The 23,158-nt window shown below is 39.0% G+C and overlaps 1 protein-coding gene across 1 annotated transcript in view; it reads right to left on the reverse strand.

The window, feature by feature from the left end:
- Positions 1-23,158, reverse strand: part of PLPP4 (phospholipid phosphatase 4) — a gene marked incomplete at its 5' end in the record, with an annotated part of 47,281 nt that overhangs the window by 16,956 nt on the left and 7,167 nt on the right. Inside the window, 4 exons of the mRNA XM_017746864.1 lie at positions 5,499-5,623; positions 6,873-6,936; positions 10,231-10,321; positions 14,594-14,702. Coding sequence (XP_017602353.1) covers positions 5,499-5,623; positions 6,873-6,936; positions 10,231-10,321; positions 14,594-14,702 — 389 coding nt within the window. The remainder of the gene's footprint in view (positions 1-5,498; positions 5,624-6,872; positions 6,937-10,230; positions 10,322-14,593; positions 14,703-23,158) is intronic.

Here is a 23,158-nt window from a genome sequence, read left to right on the forward strand (position 1 = left end):
GCAGGAATCTCCTGAATTCCAACAGGGGGAAATACAAATTCCTGTACTGGGGAAGTACATCCCAATTCTGCCAGTGAAAGGTGAAGAGACAATTGGCACCAATTAAAGCACAGGAAATTCCATTTAAACATAAGAAATAATATTTTCACTCTGACCATGGTCAGGCATTGAACCAGGTTATCCTGTGAGATAGGCTGTGGAACCTTCATATTAAATCAAAACTCAACTGGAAATCATCCTCTGGAACCTCCTCTCCCTGACCCTGCTTTGAGTAGTGGCAGGAACTGCACAATTTCCAGAAGAACATTTATCCTAGAAGTTGGTGGATCAAACTATAAGCTGATACAAACCAGACTAGCAAGTGATTATTCATTTTTTCCCAGCAGACACATCAGGTTGAAGATGTTGGTGTGGCTATTCATGGCCAACATGGGCTCAATCTCCCCCTGACCACCAACACTCAGCACTCTCCAAGGAGCTTAAATTAACCTCTCACCAAGCCACTATTTTTCCTTCAGTACCAAGGTACCAAAACCAGTTTCATGCAACTTCCTCTAATCAAATTCCTTAGCTGAAAAACCCAGCTTCAATAGTTCTGGCCAATTCAGAAATAACACATTTAAAAATAGTCCCTAAATAAAGTTGAAGCCAAAACTGGCAACTGCAATCTGCTTGCAAATGTTTTGAGCAGAATAAGAGCCTAAAGGGAGTTATATCGTGAAGAATTAATCACTTCCCTTAAGAAAGGAAACAAGGTCAAGAATCTGGCATTAAATTCACACAGGATTTTTGGTGTTTCTAAATAAATTGTGTTGTGTTACTATTATTTACCCGTACTTGCTTGTACAAGGACTCCATTACTACAATCACAGCAGCATATGGGATATCTCCCTGTCTAGGATTTTTTTTCTTTTAAGCTAAACAGCCCATTCTGCTGAACAATATTTGAAGCAAGCCTGTATTGCTGATTTGCTATTTACTGTTCTGATAACAACATATGAACATAAACACTTAAGATGTAGCCATGTCGTGGTTTTGGCAATGCCAAGACTCATTCATTAAACTATATTAACACAAGCACAGTCTACTTTTGCAGCATGCTTTTTTGCTTGCTGTTGGTGGCCTGTCCTCATTAATACAGGTGATATCTGGGTCAAAGATCCAGTTAAAACACAATGGACCAGGTATTTATTCCTTTGATTTAGAGCTCTGTATCCTAAACTTGGTATCACCAACTTGGAAAGATGATCTGGATTTATATTTTAAGCCAGAATTCATTTCAGACAGGAACTGGGAGAAGACTTGGACAAAACCCAACTCACAAAATTTGGTAGAACCAGTTGATATTTGTGCCATTGCCAGGACATAAAGTGAGAAGAGAATTTGCCCCTTTAGTTCCCAGCTCCTTACAGCCACCTGACTGGTGATATGGCAACGTCACAGGTAGTTTACTGCTCATATTCTTCTGCTCTCCTCTGAGAACTCTTTAGAGGTCCCAGGGCATTGCAACATTTTTAAGCTGCAGCTCACAAACCCTACGTGCTTTCAGAAATGTGAGCTCTCACATGGAAAACATGCTCAGTATTCCTGTCACCTTAATTAAACATGTTCTTGACATATGGTCCTCTGCTTACAAGTGGAATCAGTCTTCCTTGTGCATGAAAAAACCCTGGTGGCTTCTAGGCTGAACATGCTCCCTGAAAAAATTTAGATATATTCTCCAAACAAAGATATTTACCCAATCATAGCAATTATAACCAATTATAGCTAATTGCAATTTAAGACTAACACAGGATCTAGAAAGCCGACATGCTCCCTCAGGACCCCAGGATAATAATACAAATTCTAAATTCTGTCACCAAAATAAACTCAGACCTCCCAGTCCACACAAATACCAATCAAATGCTCCCTTCTTGTAGCCTGTATAAAGAGTGGCACGTTGTGAAATCTTCCTTGGGCTGGCAAATGCATAAAGCTACTCAAAGTAACAAAGAACTGTTAATTAAAAGAACCCTACTGATTTCTTTTCCATTTTTATTTACTGAATATCTGGCTTACCTGGGACTGCTTCACTGGATATAAACCTGGGATTACAAGCATTTATTTCCCATGCACATGATTTTTAGATAAATAACACTCCAGGACTCGTAAGTTCATACTTTGTTTGTGGAGAGATCTTGCCAGCCTGACAGAAATGTCAAAGCAACATCAGACATGAGATAAAAAGGAAGAAATCAATTACAAAAAGCTTTCTATCCATCCCATTAGAATAATGTATGCCTGCAAATTCAGTGATCTTTTCAGGTCCCAGTTGTGCACGTGGCTCATCCAATCAACTGTTCTGTGTTGGTTCACCTTAATTTTCCTCTTGCATTCACTTAAATGCTCTTTATCCATACACCACATTTTTCATCAGCTGGTGTGCTGGGTAATCATTAGCAATAAAAGGTTTCTACTGATTTCTGCACAATTTGTTCTCTTTGTTTCATTGAATACACTCAATCATTCTATCTGTATGTCCATCCATTTGGTTGCTCATTTTTGATCTGTTGCTTGCTGCTGCTGTTTGCATGTTGTTGCAAGGAGCAAAAAGTACATCTGGAGAGGAGGGGAGGCCAGGAGGTCTCTCCAAGGCAGGCTGCCCAAAGGCTGTCTGCAAGAAAACTCTTCAGAACGCACACAGGAAGGACAGAGGCAGGAAAAAATGCTGCATTTATGATCTTCATAAACATCACTCTTTTGATGAAGTATGAGCATAGGAAGCTGCATGGTATCGTCACAGGTGGTAGCTTTAAAGTAGTAAAATTGCCAATGGATTATAAAACCATGGAAATGCTAATTATGGAAAAAACAAATCTGTATTTTGGAGTTATTCTGGGTGTCAGAATAGCAACATTTGTGTGACTCAGGAACACCTCTGAGCTCCTGGACACAGACAGGAGTCTTGGATCCCTACATACAAATGTCCATTCCCTCACACAAGATACTCTGGCAGTACACCGGAAAAGAAGCAAAATGGGCTCCAAAAAATCCAGAAGATCCAGAGATTTCTTTGATCCAGTGGAACATGCAAGCCACTCTGTGGCTTTACAAAACAGTCTGTACTTCACACATTTTCCTTCTTTGTATGACATTCACTCCTTGGCCCAGGGAGGTGAAGCCAAGAAAATCATCAGTGCTCCAATAAAGGAGCACTCTCCCTCAGGGCACAAGCTGGCTCTGAGAGTGGTAACAGGTGGTTCACAACATTTTTATGGAGGAAGCAAGGTCAGGCCAGGCCATCTGGGAGTGCCAGTGTTGTCACTCTTGATACACATCCCTGCATTACGCCCTTGTAGCTCCCCATTTAGAGCACCACACACTTCCTTGTTAAAGGCCTTGTCTTGCTTGGATGAGGTTTTAGATTCTGGTGTAACAAAGCTTGTGATTGACAGCCTAGCCTAGAAATGCCTTAAGAAAAACTGCTTTGAAGATGAAAATGGCTCTTGACTGAAGTGTCTAACCCTTCTTTATGAGCTGCCTGGCAGCTTTTATTTGTGATTTATTTTCCTTATGGGTTCAAGTGAAGTAGGAAATACCAAACTGTAGTGGGCTACTTGTAACCATCATACCAGGAGAGGTACTAGTTTATGTCAACTCTCATCCTCCCCCCCTATATTTCTGTAGTCATGAAAATAGAAAAAAAAAATCCCACAAACACTAACAGAAACCAAAAAACCTTTTTTGGTGCTGTTCCATGAATTTCACAACACACAGAGAAGGGGTGGCAGAAATTTGAAGAGTGGAACTCCTTCACTTTACCTCATAACAATCTTGTGCTGAAGGAAGGGAGAAAGGTGCCAAGAAAAAATTTTGGACTGAGATTATGGAGGGAAAGTTTGCAAATACCTACACATTAAGAAGACAGGAAGGACAGTTTTTAAAACTGAGCTAAGAAAATGGAGAATTATAGCACAATTTGCAAACATGAATTACTATATCCCAAACATCCTCATAGGTGTAGGAAAGCAGTATAATGGTGCACTTCCCATACCACTTTTTTGTTTTTCACTCTTTATTCTGCTGGGAATGAACTGAAGAAACTAAATTCATGATCACAACTATAAACTATTCTTGATAAAACTGACAATTCTGGTCATCGAAATAATTTTTCTGCAGAGAAGGAGTAAGGGTTAGCATTGTATGATTGTCAAATTAAATGCTTTCCTTCTCCATTAGGAGACTAAAATATGAATGGATTTTTAAGGCTTGTCAGAGACTTAGATATTATAACATCAGGCTTCAAACAGCTAAGCAGTTCAAGCAGCTGCAGAATTGCCTCACTCCAACATACACTTACCAATTGATAAAAATTACTGAATACATAATATCTTTTCATTCTAATCAGATTTTAATAAAAGGCTTTGGGGTGGGAAATAGTTGACTCAGCCACATGCTAATCTTATGTCAGTGAGAGAGAAAGTTGCTCTCATAATTTTGATCTAAGTACTCTGGGACATCATTCTGCTCCAATAAATTTGGTGTGAGCTGCAGCACCATAACTCAGTGCTTATGCAGCCAGGGCCAGGTAAAAGGAAAGCCCCAGGACTCCTTCTGTGGCTGTCCCACTGGCTTAGAACTAAAGCTTTTAACTTATCCACAAACATCTACTACTCTCTTATTCATTTCTGGGCCTCAAACAAGAAAGAAAAAGCAAAACTAGCTCACAGTTTCATTCCTCTCATCACCAGACTCGTCTGCAATATATACTTCTGCACAATTAGGAAATTTGAAGTTACTACTTTCAAAAAAATTCCATAGACACGACTTAGTGGTTCTCATTCAGCAGTTCTTAGAACAGCTGAAGGCAGCAAATATTATTGGCCAAAAAACCCCCCAAAAAAGCTCACAGTAATCAAGTTATTTTACAGATGAAAAGATATTTTATTAGACATGACATAAAACACACTAGAAGTCATCTCCTCAAAACAGAGAAAGGAACCTTTACAAACACCTAAGTTAGTAAAACTAATTGAATCAGATAGATGAATTCTCAAAAAGCCACCTAAACATCTGTCAGGATACAGCACAAACTGGGAGTATCTGATCAAACCATGAGACCTAGATTGAGGACCACCTCAAAGCCAAAAGAAGAGTGATTTTACTGTCTTACTTTATATTCCAGTGGAATATAACAAAATAAATACTTACTATATAGACAAGGGTCTGCACTGGGGAACAGATGCCCCTCAGAATCACAGTGTTCTGTAACCTTGAATATGCTTCACTCTACTGACAGTCCTGCTAGGACTCTCCATGAACTCAGGTGGTTCCCAAGATAAGGAAGGGTCACAGGCTCATGACTTTATTTCCAGAAGGAAATTTCTGACTTTCTGAATGTCAGAAATTCAGACTCCTCCAGTAAAAATCAGGTTCACAATCCAGCAGAAAAAGATCAACCCCAAACCACAGAAAGGACAGCTTTTTACAAAAGAGGCATTGTGTTTAAATGAACTTACAGGAAGAGTGGATGCTTGGAAAGCTTTTCCTGCCTTCAGAGACCAGGTCTGGATCACCTGTGCAGTGCATTTCAGAGTTCATTACTCCATCTGGAAAGCAGCGGTAAAAGAAATCGGGACGCGGTCTACAAAAAACACCATGGATATTAAAAACACAGAAGCTGTAGTAACAGATAAACCTCAGAGTGATTATTACATTTACTGCTTATTACACACATGCAGGTTGCTTTTTCCTAGAGTGATCCACCTTGCACAGAGCAAAGTGTAATGACCCCCACATTTCACAGGCCTTGCTAAAACGCCCAGCTCAGAACATCCTCAAAACAAGCACCAAAATCTAAAGCCAGCCTTGATGCTGTCTCAATGAATTGAGAAAACTTTTGAGTTTCTTCCGACCCTACTGTGAGCTGGGCCTGTAGGTTTGACTGGTGTCATACTGATCCTGAGCTAATAAACCACATGGAAAAGAAAAGTGAGTGATCACAGATTCAGAGACAAGCTGACAACAAAATACTTGTTTTGAGCTTATTCCTGCCTAAGGAAGAGGGTGTATTCTTAATTATTTTAAAAGCACCCTTCAAATAAAAGTGCCAAGTGCCATTACTGTCAGGGCATCAGCACTGCAGCAGAGAGGGTTCATCAGAAACCAAACACAAATACTGCTTCCTCAGTGCTGCAAAACTTCCCAGCAACAAAAGCAGGGCTGGACTCTGTCAAATAGTGGGTGAATTCAAGTCAAATGTGTACTTTTCAGCTGAAATTATTCCAAATTTTGATAAAGAGGCAAGAAGTACCTAAAACCATATTTTTCAGGGAGTTTTGTTTGCTAGATTTTTCTAAGCCCTTCATTCAAAATTATGCTTCCCTAAAGAAATGGTCTACCTAGGAATCCATTTACTTCTTAGCTCCCAGGTTTGGTGTGCCACAGATGTTGATGTCACCTGGAAATAGAATATGCTTCTCACAAAACACAGGCACTGGGTTATACAGAGACTCAACTGATTCCTATTTAATCAGATAAGGGGCACTGGCATCTAAACTCCCACATGCTGCGACTCTTCCCTTCAGTGTTGCCAATTTAATGGACTGATTTCAGCTCCCACCACTCCTTTCAAACCCCTCGCTTGTCTGGATCTGCCAGCAAGTCAAACAAATAGCCAAACACAGGGGCATGGATTCCTGCCACAGTGGGATGTCACATAATGAAGTTGTACAACACCTGCACCAGGCAAAGGACGGCTCCACAGGGGCCCCCTCTGACTCCACGTGCTCTGGAACTGCAGCTCTCTATTTACTGAGACGTGTTGTAGTTGCCAGTTTGTCTCCGCTTCTCTCAACAGCTAAACCCATCATTTATAACATGACACTACTTACCTTCCCACTATTAATTTAATAGTGTTTGTGCAGACACCATTCAGAGCTAGAGCCAAGGAAACAGCTACAAAACAGAATGAACAAACAGAACAATAATAACCTAAATACCAAGGAATAAATTGCAGCCTTACAGCATTTGATTTACAGATTTAAACCTTTACTGGACTGAAAATTGAATGATCTTTTTTTCAGCCTACGTTTTTTCTTCTTAGCCAGACTAAGGGCAGACCTCAGAGCATCATAATAATCATGACTTTGTTCTTATTTCCCTACACAAAGCCAGTGTTCCTACCATTCCATTTTCACAGGCATAAGTCAAGAAAAGAGAAAAAATTAGAGAATGAAGTACCGTGGGTTTGCAATTTTTTAGTTTTGTGATTTACCAGATTAAACTCTCATGCTCTTTGGGTCAAGCAAAATTCCTGTACAGACCAACATGTAAGATATATAGATATAGATATGTGTATATATACATATATATACATATAAAATGTATGTGTATATATACATATATAATTGATACATGATGCAATTAAACAGTTCACTTCCAGACTAAAGAACTGGCTTTTGGCTAAAACTAGACTTGGATGACTTCATTTATTTCTCTTTCAAAAGGATTTGGATGTTTTGATTAAATATTTCAGTGTTTTCCCCTTACATTTCCTCCTATGATTAAAAAATTTTTCAAATAAAATTGGAGAATAAGCAGGCACTGTCATATTAGGTAAGACTTAATCATCTTTTTTATTTGTGCTTGCATGCCAAGTCCCTAGACTTTCCAAACAACCTCATCTCAAGCCTATGAAGATCTCTGCCTTGATTTCACTGGCAGTTTGATCCTGCACATACACACATTTTAGATTAAAACGGATTTAATTTTGCAGTCCACACCATAGCTCCCTGTTGCAAAATGGAAGCCAATGAATTTTATTTCCCATCAGAAAAAAAATTATCAGGCAAATGTCTGATTTCCAGCAGAACATTTACAGTAATATAACTTTGATTATGACAGCCACATGAGCTATTTCCTCCTTGGGCTGGTGCCCCAGATGCTGCACTTCAGCAGCACTCATCCTGTCTCCATAAAACCTTTGCCTGAGGATATAACAGATCATAAAAATGTGTTATAGGGTCTATTTTTTAAAGTTAAAAAAAAAAAAAGTGGGACCTTCATGAAAGCAAAAATAAGGGTTTTCTCAGAATATAACAATAGCTGCCAGCAAAAATAAAAGAACAAGTCAAACCTAGAGGCACCCATACTGTTAAAAAGTCTTCCTTTTTCAACACCTGTGTTCACAGTGGCCACCCAATCCCGTGCTCTGTTTTTCCCCTGTATTGTTTTGTCTCAGTTTTTTATGGAAATTACATGGGGAAATTTTCCACAAAGTCAAATGCAGATGACCAGCAATGCCACAGCACTACACTCTCCTTTTTAAAAAACATACCTGCTTTTGAAGACAGGCAGTAATATTTAGTCTTTTTGCTGAGCTTTTTCTTGATTGTTCATTGTACACCTGACTGAGCTGTGCCTTCACTGTTGCATCTTCCTTACAGTGGCAATCCAAGCATCAAATGACAGTGTCAATGTAGGATGGTAAAAAAAAAATTTATTTCCTCTGCAGTTTTTTCCTTTAAGAGAGATTCATATTGCCCAGCTAAAGTCATGTAATCCAGTCAGTGAGAGATTTAGGCACTTCCAGGGGAAGGCTTAAGGGCACCTAAATTAACTTGTCCTTACTCCAGGTGCACTGAATCCCCTTCTTTGTATTAAACACTATATGAGGGGCAAAGAATTTTCACATCCTTTCCCCCTTTTCTCTCTTCTATGTATCATGCTTAAAGAAATCCACCTTTCAGGGTACTCCCTGAACATTCTTTATGAACATTCTGTGGCAGATCTCAGCAAATCAACAAAGGCCCACCACACCTGATGAGCATTCACATCACCAGGTACTGAATCTTATTAGTGTACAGGGCACTTGAACAACAATAAGCCTCAAGAAGTTCCACACTTATGGCACAAAGTGAACAGAACATCAAGGCTGGTGTTTCCTCAGTCTGGGTAGCAAGAGGAAGATTGGAGAAACTGGCAAGTTTTCTCCTGGACCTTGTAGAGGGAATCACAACAGAAGGCAAAACAGCAGGAAAAAAACAAAGAATGTCTTTTCTGATGGAGAAACTGACCCTAAGCTCCTTTCCTTCGTACACAACAGAAAGTGAGGCTCAGAACTGACTGTATGCATTTTATGAATGAAGAGTTTTTCGCACTGAATGGACTTGTCAGTAAAATATCACTCTAAGACATTCCAGAACTTACAACAAATGACTGGCAGCAGTCAAAACAAACTGAGGATCATTTCACACTTGTGTTAGAGCAACTGGAGAAAGAATAATCTATGGGAAGGCAGCCTTGTCTAAAAAAATGTTTCCAATTACCCAGTGCCATTTACATCCAATGCTAAGGCAAGGCTGAGTATTGCTTTGATTTTACTGTGTAAGGGACAATAAATTAAAGTGTGAATTAGCCAGTAAAGCAGAATTTCAGAATTATGCATATTTCAAACATAAGGCCAACAAAAACATTTGCAGTTCTTAGTGCTTCAAGGTGTGCCTTGCCAGTGAAAGTGCTTTAATCAATGTTGGTCCCTGGCAATATCTATGTTAAAAGGATCTGGGCGTGTATCACTGTAAGATTTCAAGAGATAAGCACAGCCAAAATCAGCTGGAACAGCTTAAGATTTACCCTTCCCATTGTCCTCTGCTTCTCTGCTCAAATTTACTGCCTACAACTGTAATTAGACCTCACCCACAGCACAGCCACTACTGTTCACAGTCCAGGTTTAAGTGCACATCTAATTCCATTGGCAGTTTAAGATGAAACAGCAGCTTCTAGTTAGAAAAACTGAGCCAAGAGCACGGATTTTGCAATGGGTAGCAGTAAACTCCAGGAGAAGATCAGAGAAAACAATGAGGAGTCATTTCCTGCACTAAGCAGCTGAGTCCCACAGGACTTTCCAGTCCAAGCCTTGATTTAGAATAGCTGCAAATATAAATAAGACATAAGTAAAAGATTGGGTGTGACAGAAAAATATACATGTGAACAGTCTCTCAGATGGACTTGTCTTTGCTGATCAAATTCCACCCTTGTGGGCTGAATTGTGGAATTAAGGCACAGAATTTGTACACCTAGAAGCGCATATAAACCCAAAGGCTTGTGTGAGATGCCCTGAAACTGCACTGAAAACTGCTATAATGGACTGTAACGGAGACAGGTTTTCTTCAAGGCTTGGACTACACTTGGAACCAATCTCTGAGAGCTATCACACATTTTTCCACCTCGAAGTATGACATACATTACCTAAGAAAGCCTCCTTAATTTCGGTCTTGTCTGTTCGACGGATTATTTTCACCACAAAAATGACTGCTAGTGGCGTGAGGAACGAAATTGCCTGTGTGAGAGAGAGCAAATATCATGTGTGAGAGCATCAACTCCTTCTCAGTCCAACTGATTAATAATTAGCTGCAGCCATTTCCATTTAAACCAAAAGGCTGAATGATCTTGATCAAACTCCTGACCTAAAGCAAAGTGGGATGATTTGTCTTTTGCAACTCCAGGGTGACGAGCACATTAATATTCCAATATAGCCCTCGGTTATAATTGATTTGTAATTGCCCAGAGCTGCATTTAAAATGTCAGCTTCTCCAATGAAAAAGTAACAGTCCATAAGGTCCACAAAATTCACACACTGATCCATATGGAATTTGTACATTTTTTCCACAGTGTGTGTTGCTGCAGAAGGCACCACACTCAGGCTGAGTGCTCAGTAAGACCCTACTCAACAGAAGAGACTGCAGCACCAACTTCCTGGCATTTTAAAATGCTCTTTATCTTATTTTTTGTTTTCTTTTCAACTGTCATGCTTGAATGCATTGGGAAGATTGTGTCTTTATGATACTTTCATTTACCAGTGTTTGGATGTGGACCAAGCTGCTTTGTTTTGATCAAGCCCAGAAAAACAACAGCTGAGCATCTACAAGTTTAGTCACTGGTTAAACAGAACCTTATTCTGTAATTGTCAGTGCTGGAGGACAGGAATCCTCCTACAGGGAACCTGAAATGGCATCTCTGCCTCAGTGCACACTCAGTTTCCATGAACAGCACTTTTATTATCACAGAGCAATCTGGGCCATGATGATTCACCGGGAATGTCATCCAAAAGTCATCTTACTGCATGCAGCGCCCAGTCTGGCCTCTCAGGGCAGGTACTCATTGCTTTTCTCCAGAGACACACATCAGTTTGTCCCAAGCACAGCACCAGGGAGTTTCTCATTAAGAGCTTGCCATGGAAACTCTGATTCTGTTCTCAACCGGTCCTTCCCTCATCTCTTCTGTCTCAGACCTTCAGTTGCAGAGGTAAAAGGCAAGTTACAGGCAAGGTAGTACATTTATGCCTCTTGCTGGTTCCAGTCTAAGTTAACCAATTCCTTTCTAGAACCTACAAACCTCTTCACAACCACATTTGGTCAAAAAATATCAGAGCCTTTCAAAAACATTTATTCTCTTAAACAAAAGTGAAAATTACTGGTTGAGGTTTGGAGGGTTTTTTAAACAAGGCAAAAATTAAGCTGTAAATAGCACAAGGGGTGCCAGGTCTTAAGTAAGATTATGCTTTCTTTACTGAAGCTGAACTATGCATTAGTTCTTAAATAGCCCCACTGACACAAAAACCAGACCAGACAGATATATTATGACAAAGGACACATGACTCAATCTTCTTTTTATACCACAGATTAATCCCAGCCCTCACTTTATGATTTTAGAATATTTGAGTAGAAAACAGTATGAGAGTGCACTATGTTTGTTATTTTCCCTGTGCATCTTGTACCAGATTGCCCTCGCCTGCATCTGCAAAATATTATCTAACTCAGTGAAACCTGCAGATTAAAACACAGTCTGGAGTCTGTTCCCCTTTTCTACATTTAGGAAGGCAGGGATCAAATTTTGTGCAAAAAGATGTGTTGTTTCCACTTCAAATCTCCCTCTAAATCGGTGTGAGATTCAAGTTTGGGTGCCAATGCCACGTTACTGCTCCAGAAATGTTCACTTGTCTCTATCCTCATCAACAGTTTCATTTCTGCTTTCAGAGAAAAGTGTGAAATAAAAAAAAAAACCAAGTCCTAAAATCACAAGATTCATTCTTAAAAACAAGGATTGCCACCAGGAAAAAAAAAAGAGATGAAGAAAAAGATCTGCATTCCAGTACTGAAGAACATGTGGGAATATAGCCAAGGCTGACAGGCTGATAGTGGTGGTTTAATGGAGGCAGAAATCTTTTGAACAAGCAGGAGCAGCAGAAATTATCAACAAAGAATAGCATTCAAGTGGCAGCTTTTTCCAAACCACTTCCCCATCCATCTTCAGAAATCTGGTAAAACTGCAGATTTCATCATACTTCACAAGCATGTGAATTTTTGAGGGAGATGAAGAACTATTCATGTTTGTGGTATATTGCTGCTCCTTACACAAAAGCATTACCTGGAAGGTGCTTTTTATTCTGCAGCAAAATGCACACACAAAGAAATTTTGGCTTGTGACAGACTCCTTTTTATTTTGAAAAGGTTCCTCTATGGCTCATATCTATACCAGATTTGGTGACATTCTAATGAGCAATACTCTCCTCAGATGCATCTCAGCAACATTTCCTTTTCCAGCAGTGAAATATTCCAGCATTGCCAGGCTTTTGTGAAACATGGACAAAATCTCTGTCATTTATTATTCATCCTGGCAAACCAGAGATGTGCTGAAGTTATAGGGACTCCCACACACTTCCATGCATCCAAGGGAAAGCTGGCAGTTACCTGCACTTTCCAAGACAAGGAATATTCATTGATAGAGAGATAGAACCAGGCTCAGGTCTTGCCAGTATTTGCTACCCATGCAGGAGTCAGCTTTGTCTAATTTGGATGTTCATTCACAACATTTCCCTTGAATTCAAGTCTCTCATAGCAAATAAAATAATCCAGCAATTGATAAAGTCTCAGAGATTTCTTTCTGGTAAGCCATAGTCACGTGTTTCAATATCAGAGTACATCAGTGGCAACAAATTCTGTCCGTAATGAAAGCTTGTGATCAGTGCTAGAGTTGGATTTTTCTTCCTTTAAATTTAAAAAATAAGAAAATAATATAGAAATTACCTATGTTTCTTAATTTAAGAAGCTGTTCACTGTTTAAAGTCTGAGCCAGAAAGTGAACACAGGCCATACAAATGTTACTGACACAGAATTGCCTGAAAGTTCCACCCACCACAAACTTTGCCAAAATCTGGGGCTCTGGGAACAGGGGAATATTATCGTTATATCCCAGAATTGTGCTTCCCAGTGCCTTCTGCCTAGAGAACAAGAGCATGGACTAATGATTATCCCAACTGGTTTAAAAAATAGTTTCACCACTGCAGCAAAACCCTGTACAATGATTCAGCCTTGGTTCTTGAACTCTTCAGTTATAAACAGATCAGAGAAACCATGTAGCAAAGTAATGCTGAGCATAAGGAAAAATCACACAACTAAACTCAGTCTTTCCCAGCACAACAATTTAATGTTTGGCTTGGGGGTTATTTTGTTTGTTGCTTGATTTTTGGGTTTTGGGTGTTTTTTTACACAGCTGTCTTCCATTTCAGGAAAAACATACATTTTCACCCATCCAGGATGAAAAAGTCCATAATAGGGCTGCTTCTTAATGCAATATAAACAAAACGTTTATTGTTTATGAGGGCAAATTTAAAAACCAGGCCTTCAGCCTCTGTCTTAGAAGGCTGGGATATATGGTTGCCTCATATGCAGGAGGCACCTTTAAGTTGTTCCTTAATTAAAATTTTTTCATAACTGAAGGGTTAAGCCTTCATAAAAAAGCTGAATAGAAATTATATCACAGATTTTCATCATCATCATTTTCATATCACTGAATTCAAGTTAGAAAAGCAAAACCCTGGCCTCACTGAAGACTCAGGAAAAGATGACTTTGAGGCAGCTGTGGAAAAGACTGAACTTCTACTTTTACAGCCTGAACTATACCCATAATTTCTCAGCACTTCTGAGGTGGTCTGTCTTGTTGCACTCTTATATACAGAGATTATTATGATTGGTAATCATTGCTAGTGAGGGTTATCAAAGCTACAAAGTTTGATAACCAAATTCAGCCATCTATTCTGCACATCCTGAGCAGGGAAGAGCCAGAAGAGCAGTGACAGCAGGGAAGCTCTGTGATATATTCAGTGTTTGCAGAAGCTAAAACAAAGGTTTTGCCTTTGGGGAAAAAAAAAAGATTATTCAGAGTCAAGTATCTCAGTGCCTAACATGCCTAAAACAAATTGGATTTCAAAATTTAAGCACTTAACCTTATAAGAGCATGGCAAGGTTTTGTCAGGTCACCCAACCAGCTAATTGAAAAAGCTTCTCTACTCATTTCTCTCACATCCCTCTAAGCTAACACTGCTTTCATTCCTAAACTGAAAAATCAACATTCATAAATTCAGTCATCTGATAATGCTTCTTTTTAAAGACTTCCCGTAATTTGGTACATTTTGGACAACATTGGTTTGGACAATAATTGCCTTTAGGATTAAAGGAACATCCTCTACTTGTGAAATATTTCCTACTGCTTATCAAATGACAGTACACTCAGCTGACAGCCATCAGATGACCCAGAGGCCTTTAGTACTTACAAACATGAGACGTGTAGGGATGTTGTCTGATTGCACCAAAGGATTTTTGTACAGCCAGATCTCCTCTGGCTGGATCACCCGCTGGAAAGGATCCAAAAATTCTGTAAAACTGCAAACAACAATCAAAGATACAAATTTTTCACAATGATGACCAAAAACACCCAGAAGAGTTCTGCTGATTTAGAAAGTCCCCCAAATTCGACATAGCCTGCATGAATTATCATTATTACTAAATTGCTACATTGCCATCCTACCTCACTGCATTTTAGTAATACAAACTTTATAAATACACCCTTCAGAAAATGTGTTTTAAAAGTCTACACTTTTAAAGCTGTTCTACAACTTTATAAAAGTTCCATGAACACTACTGTGGAGAATAAATTGTCTTTTTTTTTTCTTCTTTTTGTGGGAAAAGTGTGCAAATAATACCATGAGGTTAAATAAATCATGTAGTCATTTATTATCCATTTACAATCATGTAATGCAGTCTTTTACCCGGTAGAAATTATATAACAAGTATAAAATATAAAATGTTTTTCAAATGTCAAGATTTTGAAGCATAACAGTTGCATTTGCAGGATCACAAAGCAAAAGAAAGAGAAAGAAGCAGCCCAGAAAATTTCTTCTACTGACAGAAAAGAGGTAATTTTAGAGAATATCTCCAAAAGAAACTTTCTCCTAAAAAAGATGGGCTGTCAAGCTTAAGAAGAATCTGAGTCTACCAGAAATGCCTCATTCTACCAAAACAATTTAAATTTCATTATTATGTCAATTATCTATCTTAAAAAGCAAATCAAAAACAAACCCCCAAACAAACTAAAATCCCCCATGGTTCTGTAATTAGGTTATTTTGAAATTAAGAGTATCAAAATAAAATGTTGAGGTTACATTGTCTATAGAAAATAATTTGTGTGGGTATCTTTTGTCATGCACTGAAAGCAAAAGCAGGAATTGTGATCCTTGACTGTAGTAGGAAGTTTCAAAAGCTTTTCTTGACTACCTAAATTGTCTCACTTCATTTAAACCATACTCCTTTTTCCACAGAGTCCTTCAGCGCTCTTTAACTTTTCTTGGCTCTGAATTAATATCAGACAACCTGGGAAGTTTGGCCTTTGCTTTACATTGTTCATTTTAGCTCTGGTTTATTAGGACTTGAGGAATGGCTGCTGAGGAAAGACACAGGGACCAGTTTTCTGCAGATTGCTCTCACCTAATAAGCCCATGGAGCCAGAACTTGGAGATGTAGCAGCCCAAAGCTTTTTTTACTGTAAATTTTCCAAAGCCTAGGGCTTTAAACATCTCCAAACCCAGGTTTTATGCCAGTAGCAGGCATGTCAAGTGACTTTGTAAAGAGAAAAAGCCCAAAGCAATTTGTAGAGCAGAGTAAAATTAAACCATACTCACATATGCAACCCTCCCCAGGGAAGACAAGCCCTCAAACCGAGCTAGGTCAGCTATTTCCTAAACAACAGCAAACTTCTTATCCTACTCATGGCACAGGGGTTGGAACCAGCTGCTCTTGAAAGGCCTCTTCCAACCCAAACCAGTCTCTGACCCCCTTTAGCTGAGCACACTCAGACTCCCCCTCTAGACAGAACATTCAAAAGAGCCCAACTGACCTCTTATTCCTCTCCTTTCCTAAAGGAAAATAACAAAATTAAGGACCAGAAAAGGTCAAACACAGTCTTGTCACTTGTAACAATATTTATGTTTCCTATACTGGCCTACATGGACAACAAGATTATTCTGGAAGCTTAAGGAGTCTGGTTTTGCAAGGGGAATATTTACTGTTATGCTCAGCTTCTCCAAACCCAGAGTCTGAGCCTGCTCTCCCAAGAAGGTGAACTTCAGAAGTGTCAAAACAATTTGTTTCAGTGTTTTCAAAATGAAAACTTAAAGCTTTTTTGAGTTTAAAAGACAATGGCTTGTGCATGACATGAAAATAAGAAACAATTCTAAAGAAGAACAGTTCCAGGTAATGTATCACCCATATGAAAAATTCATTTTACAGTTTTCAACTAGAAAAATAAAGGTCAACTCCTAGACAATACAAGCAGGTTTGGTTCCAAGCTTCAACTAAAAGAAAGTCCTAAAGTGTATTATTTGAAGCATTTCTGGTAACTGCAGAGAGCAAGCAACACACAAACATTTGTGCTTCAAGGCGACCATGATATATCTGTGCACCAGTGCACTTTTGGAAAGTTTGTCACATTGGATCAGAAATTTAATTAAATTGATGTTAAGACATTTGACATTATGAACAAATGCCAGCAGATTTAAAGGTTTGGGGCTCTTCTTGATCTTTTGTTTCATGTCCCCTCGTGATGTAAGAAAGCTAAAATTGTAGTTAAGTTTGAGAAATTAAAATAAAAAATCAAACTCATTTCTCACAGGAAAAAAGCTATGACACCGCAGATACACACTGTCATAAGATTTAATTCCTTTAAGAACATAATAACACATGCTAAAGAGATGAAAATATAATAAATAACAAATAGTATCTGATTTCAGATGAGGACTGATTTTTTGATTAATACATACTCACCTGTACTCGTATTAAGAAAGAGTAATTTCAGCAAATCTATCAATGACTGTAATCATTATTATTTTATGCAACAGCAGCAGTTTTGTATCCACTATATATTAAATCTGATTATGTATTCATTTATTTCTTGGACTAGTGCTCTGATATCTTCCAAAAACAGTGTTCAAATTAAGTGCAACATAATGCAAAAAAAAAAAAAAAAAAAAAGTTTTCTGAAACTGGGCAAAATAATTTCAAAATCACTGTTGAAGGAGAAAAAACATAGCTGCAGAAGGCAGCAGATGTCTCTGTGAACAATACAGAAATAGAAAGTAAACAGTTAGAGGATAGTGACTGTAAAAAAAGAAATCACTTTCTTTTTTTTTGTCTTCTGAAAGAGCTCAACTGCTAATTAAATTTTTATGCCAAGACTCATAAGAGAACAATTCTCTCCTTTTTTGAAGCATCACCAATGGGTGACTGGATATGAGATTTCACTAGCTGGAAGGCAATTCCCTTTGTAGTGTATTAATCATGAGGACATACTGGTTTCTAAGCCGCCTAACACCTGGTGATTTACGTTCCTTTGTCCCAACCAAAAGTACAGCTTATCGTTATTCATAAGTCAGCACAAGCTTGTTTAAAGGACTGGATGTTATTAGAAATGAATGCAGTCCTTGGATAAAGAAAACTGGTTTTGATCATTTTGTGTTATGGCCCAAAATACAACCTCAGTCCCCTGGCAGCAGGTGGGCAAAAAAGCTTCCTTTGTTTTAGTACAGAAAAATTTAGTCGTAGCTTTTTGGCCTTACATTTCCTTCATTTTTCCATATTCACCCAATGTTTTTAGCTGCTTAGCAAGCAAGATTTCGAACACTTCAGCCTAATGATGTGAATTTAAGGCATAAAAGGTCTTCCATTAAATTCGAGAGCCTCTAACTGTGACTTTCAAGCAGCCCAAGGGAAACAGGAGCCCAAATTTCATTAAAAACATCGGTGAGCAACAGGTGCCCCAGTCCCTGGGGTTGCTTTGGCCATGCCAACACTGCTGCTTACAGCCCCACACTGAGGAAAAAAGCTGCTCTTTTCTGAGGACACGAGCACTGCGAGGTACATTAACTTCATTTCCATTTCACAGCATGCAGCCCTTTAGCATCATTTTGTGCCAGCACCACATCACAGCCAGAGCCAGGTAACAGTGCACTAAAAGCAGCTTTGTGATGATATGGACTGAAAACTTGCAGTTATCCTTTTATGAAACCATTCACTGGTAGTGAACGAATCAAACAGAGCACAAATATCCTCACAGAGGCTTTGCCCTGAGCTTCCACCGTGGTTTCCATCTCCCATAAGTCACAGCAGGATATTGTTTAGCACCTCACCTTATGGTTTCCACCACTACCTGGCCCTCAGCTGCATGAATCACACTGCAAGGTTTAAATTTGCTGCCTGCTCCTGAGCATCAACTAAAGGGTGGGTGGTTGGCAGGAGAGAGGGGAAATTGGGGGTTTTTGCCTTTTACTTTTTCTCTTGCAGACAAAGCTTTCCCCAAATACCAAGTGACAGTAACTGAGAGGACAGAGCAGTACACATGGTTTGACAAAGCAGTAGGAGAGAATGATCATGAACTTGTGATTGTTCAAACCCAGACTTTCATCCCAGATACCTAACGAATGACCCTCCTCTTTTCTAAGCTTCATCTGTTGATAAGCAGATTTTATCCTCAAATAGGTCTCTCTGCAAGTCCCCATTGGGGCAAACAACAAAAAGATAGCAGATATTAATGAACTTCTCTTATAAATCACCTCTGAGGGTCTGTGAAGAAAAAAATTGGCTCTGACCACCATTCCCTGCCTGTAGAACTCTGTGTGAGCAGACCTTGCTGCCTCTCCCAAAAACACATATTAACTGTGGTTGGGCTGCTGGAACTCCATTTTGGATGTTTTTACATGGATATTTCCCCTAGTATTCCCCAAACCGGGTATCAAATCTAGCAGTAAAAGCCCTTCTAGTGTACCTGCCATGTTAAATTGTGCCATCAGTTGTTCTGCAAGGTTGTGAGCGGTGTCAGTGGCGCTGAAGTTGGTAATAGTTGGCCTAATTACAGAATTGGCCTAATTGCGCAATTTGCAACTCAGTGAGAGATTCCCGCACCAGAGATTCACTGCCCCAACATTTTGGATGAAGAGCCATAAAGGAGAAAGAGTCATAAAGGAGAACACATCATTGGGCCCAACAGCTGTGGAGATAAGAAAATTGTATTCTAAAAGACAGGATTTGCTTTAGGAGCTTCCCACAGGTGATCCAGGCTAAAAGAGAAGGAGCCCGGAGTTTGCATCATCTGGGTACATTGCATTGACCACTTTTGTTCACATCACCTTGGCTCGCATTTGAATTCAAGACTTCAACCTCGCCTTTCTGAAACACACTAATAGTGGGGAAAGCATTCATGTCTTGTTATTTGATAAACCTGGAGAGAATAACTTATTCTCAGGCCGTGAGAAAACCTAGCCGTGTTTACTGCCTACAGATAATATTATGGAAAAAACCCTCTAACTTCTTGGTGGTTATTTTACAAACTCCTGCAAAACCAGACAAAATCTGAAAAGCTTGAAATGGTCTGTGTCTGGCATGTAAAATTAACAAAACTGAAGCAGAGGGGATAGTGATGAAGGGAGATAAGAAGCAATGCCTGTGGTTTATCACCATTATTCTGCTCTCCACAGAGTTGGAGCAGTTCAGACTCTGAAATGTTGCTGTCTGCGTGTATCAGCATGATGAGACAGCTTTGTGTCAGCTCAGAGGTTAGCACGAGCAAAGAGATCTGAGCCATTTAATATCTAAAGTAATTTGGGAAATCCACAGCTCCTCAGCCATCCAGAAGGGTTTCAAAAAATATGGCCAAGACTCAATTATGAATGACAAGAAAGGAAGAAGCTGGCATGAATTAAAAGTATAACTTCAATGATATAAACTCTGATAGAAAAAGAAACATCCCCTGTAGTTAAGGCCCAACACTGGGTGTCAAGAGATTTGATGCTTCCTGACATGGTTTTACAAAGCAAGGTAGGGCAAACCATTGCAGTATCAGCATCAAAGTAACTCCTAATGCTGCAGCTTGTTTATGAACTGGACTGGTACCTACACGTGCCAAGCATGCACTGCTGACAAACACCCAGGTAGGAAAGCAACAGCTTCAACTCCTCTGAAGAAATCGAAACGAAAGAGTTAATTTAAAATATATATCAGAATTTATATTGCAATAGGTACTGAATGCAAAAGAGTGCCCATCGGAATAGGAGCTAATGTTTTATTGGTTCTTCATAGGCTTTTTTTAATATCATTTTTTAACTGCACTAAAACCAGCTAAGTGCTGTACACTCACACTGACACAGAAGCACCAGCATCCATAAATTTTCTCTCTACCTTTTTAACAGCTAAAAACTTTTTATTTCCCAGTCCAATGCCATGCAGTGTATGCACCTACTATTTCTGATTAACAATGTATAACCCCGATACAGAGCTTTATTGGGACTGATAAAGACAAAGGGCAAGGGCAATGTTTTCAGCGGTTTTTATTTAATGCCACTGGCAAATAGAGGGCTGGTTCTTGAGGGTAGGTTTGGCTTCGGATGAGTCAGTACAACTTGATGGAAAATATTTCTGAATACTTAAATTAGCTAGCAATTGCAGTGTGACATTTAATTAGCACATATGCCTCCATTAGCCCTTCAGACATATGAGAAATCATTTTGATTAAGTAAAGACTGAAAATTAATTCTGATGCAGTTTTAAAATACACACATATTACCACAGCTGTCATATTTCCTTGAAGTACTACAAAAGGAGAGTTTCTGGTATTTTTCTTCAGCCTTATTAATAGGTTTCCCAGATTTGCCTCACATATCCACTGATTTTACAGCTATATCTCAGGGTATAATTTCTCCCAAAGATGAATGGCCACCCTCTGTACTCTCCTCCTTGCGGCCAACACTGCACCCAGCAAGGAGGCAACAGCTGTGGAGCCTGGGATCAGTTAAAAGCACAGATCTCGAGCTAGAAACAATACACATTCACAACAGGAGTCCTGCGGCTTATGAAATCACATATAAATGAGATATATACTTAGAATACCTAATATGAAACAGCAAACCAACAATCTTTTCACAGTCCTGAAAAAGATAGAACAGCCTGGGGTGGAGTTTTAGAATCTAATGTGAGTTTTCTTCGCACTTAAATTACATTGTCACTGTTTTCTCAGTCCCTAGCATTTGAATTCTCTCTAAGTAAACTATTTCCTTCCTGTGACACAGAGGAAAGGGGAAGGATTATCTGAGCATGCATGAACAGCGCAAGAACAAGGAGTTAGCACAGCCAGGCAGTTGTTCTTGAACATCTGAAATATTCCAAAAACTTCCAGTCCATGCATTCTCCTTGTTAGGGGTTGAGCCTTTGAAAGCAAGTAGAACTAAATATCACTGAGCATCATTATAGCCACTGTGATTCTAGAAAACTCCCATTCCATGGGAATAAAATGGGTTTCCAGACCTTAAATTACTTAATTATCTCTAATACAATCTTTTCACCATCATGTCTTCCTCACAGAAGTGGAATATTTGGAAATGAGCAAAGTGAAAGGAAGAAAGAGGGAACAGCTGGTCACGCTGCATTGCAGCTTTGATAAGAAGAGCAGGAGACAAGAGTGACTATACTGAACCATAGAAAAAATCCCACTGCAAAATTAGTCCAAGTCATATACTTTGGCTTGTTTTTAATTTTTGCAACTTTGCTTGACCTAATATTGAAAGCGATCTTTGCAACTTTGCTTTCTGGTCAGCAGAATATAAAATAAACCATTCTGAAACAAAAACAACTTTGTTTTGGCATTTAGCTGCCCCTGGGGTGAAAGAGCCATTCGGTCCTTGTGATCCCTGCTCACATGGAACAGTGCTGCCCTTGGAAAACAAGGCAAGGAAGTCAGAGCTGCTGCTTATTGTGTCAAGGTGCAAGTCTTCAGGCCTTCCAGAAAAGTAACAGAAATAATCAGCAGTAGTTTTACAGAAATAACCAATACCAGCCAAGTGAAAACCTATTAGCTTCTGGTTTCATTGCATTATCTCTCATTTTATTTACTAAAAAAATTTATTTATGGTATTAATTGTTGCTTCTATCCTCTGTTTTTATTAAATATACCTTATGATACCAGATATTTCACAAAAGCCATTTTAATGTGTGTTTGGGGAGGAGAAAGTAGAGGGAAATGAAATAATGAGTTCTGCTGCCATTAGAAGTGTCAAAGCTGGCAGCTGTACATTATCCTAAAGTGAAAAACTTAATTCATATTAAAGACCTAAATTAACTAAGCACATGCCTGAATAATGAACCCAAACACACTACAGACAGTAAAAATTTTCCTCTTGATGTTTTTAATGCTTATTTTGATTACATCTCAAACTGCTTTCAGTCAAACAACCCTCAAAAGTTCCCTGCACAACTACACTGCTTCACAGCAATTTGATGGAGCTGAGTCTAGTAAAGTTCCTTTTTTTTTCACATCTGCATGTCACACAGTATTGATTATGTTTGGATCTGAAATGAAAGTTGGGGTAAACTCACAACCATGCCAAGTTTCTCTCTTAGTGACAAAGGTCCCCTTCTCAGTTATCTCTGTCCCTCCTTCATTCCTCCTCCTAACGATACTCCCAATAAAATCCAAGTGTATTAAAATCACTCAGTCCAAAAACAGTTCTGTGAGAACTACATGTTCCAGAGTCTTAGTAATGATTTAAAAAATAATAATAATAAGAGAAGAAGATATAGTAATGGGGAATAGGAGCATCACTTTTTGCCTTTTGTAGCACTCACTGAGGTCCAATAGCAATCGTTACCTTCCTGCAAAGCACCTTGGACACAGATGAGCACAATTATTAATGGCCTCTCTGTGGGCTGTGAGAGTACAGACAGGCCATTAGATCTGTTCTCCCATTAGTGAGAATTGGCAGCTAATGAAAATATAACGCTTTATATCGAGTGACACTCCC

Source organism: Corvus brachyrhynchos, unplaced genomic scaffold, assembly GCF_000691975.1.
Source record: "Corvus brachyrhynchos isolate BGI_N302 unplaced genomic scaffold, ASM69197v1 scaffold319, whole genome shotgun sequence".
Taxonomy (NCBI): Eukaryota; Metazoa; Chordata; class Aves; order Passeriformes; family Corvidae; genus Corvus; species Corvus brachyrhynchos.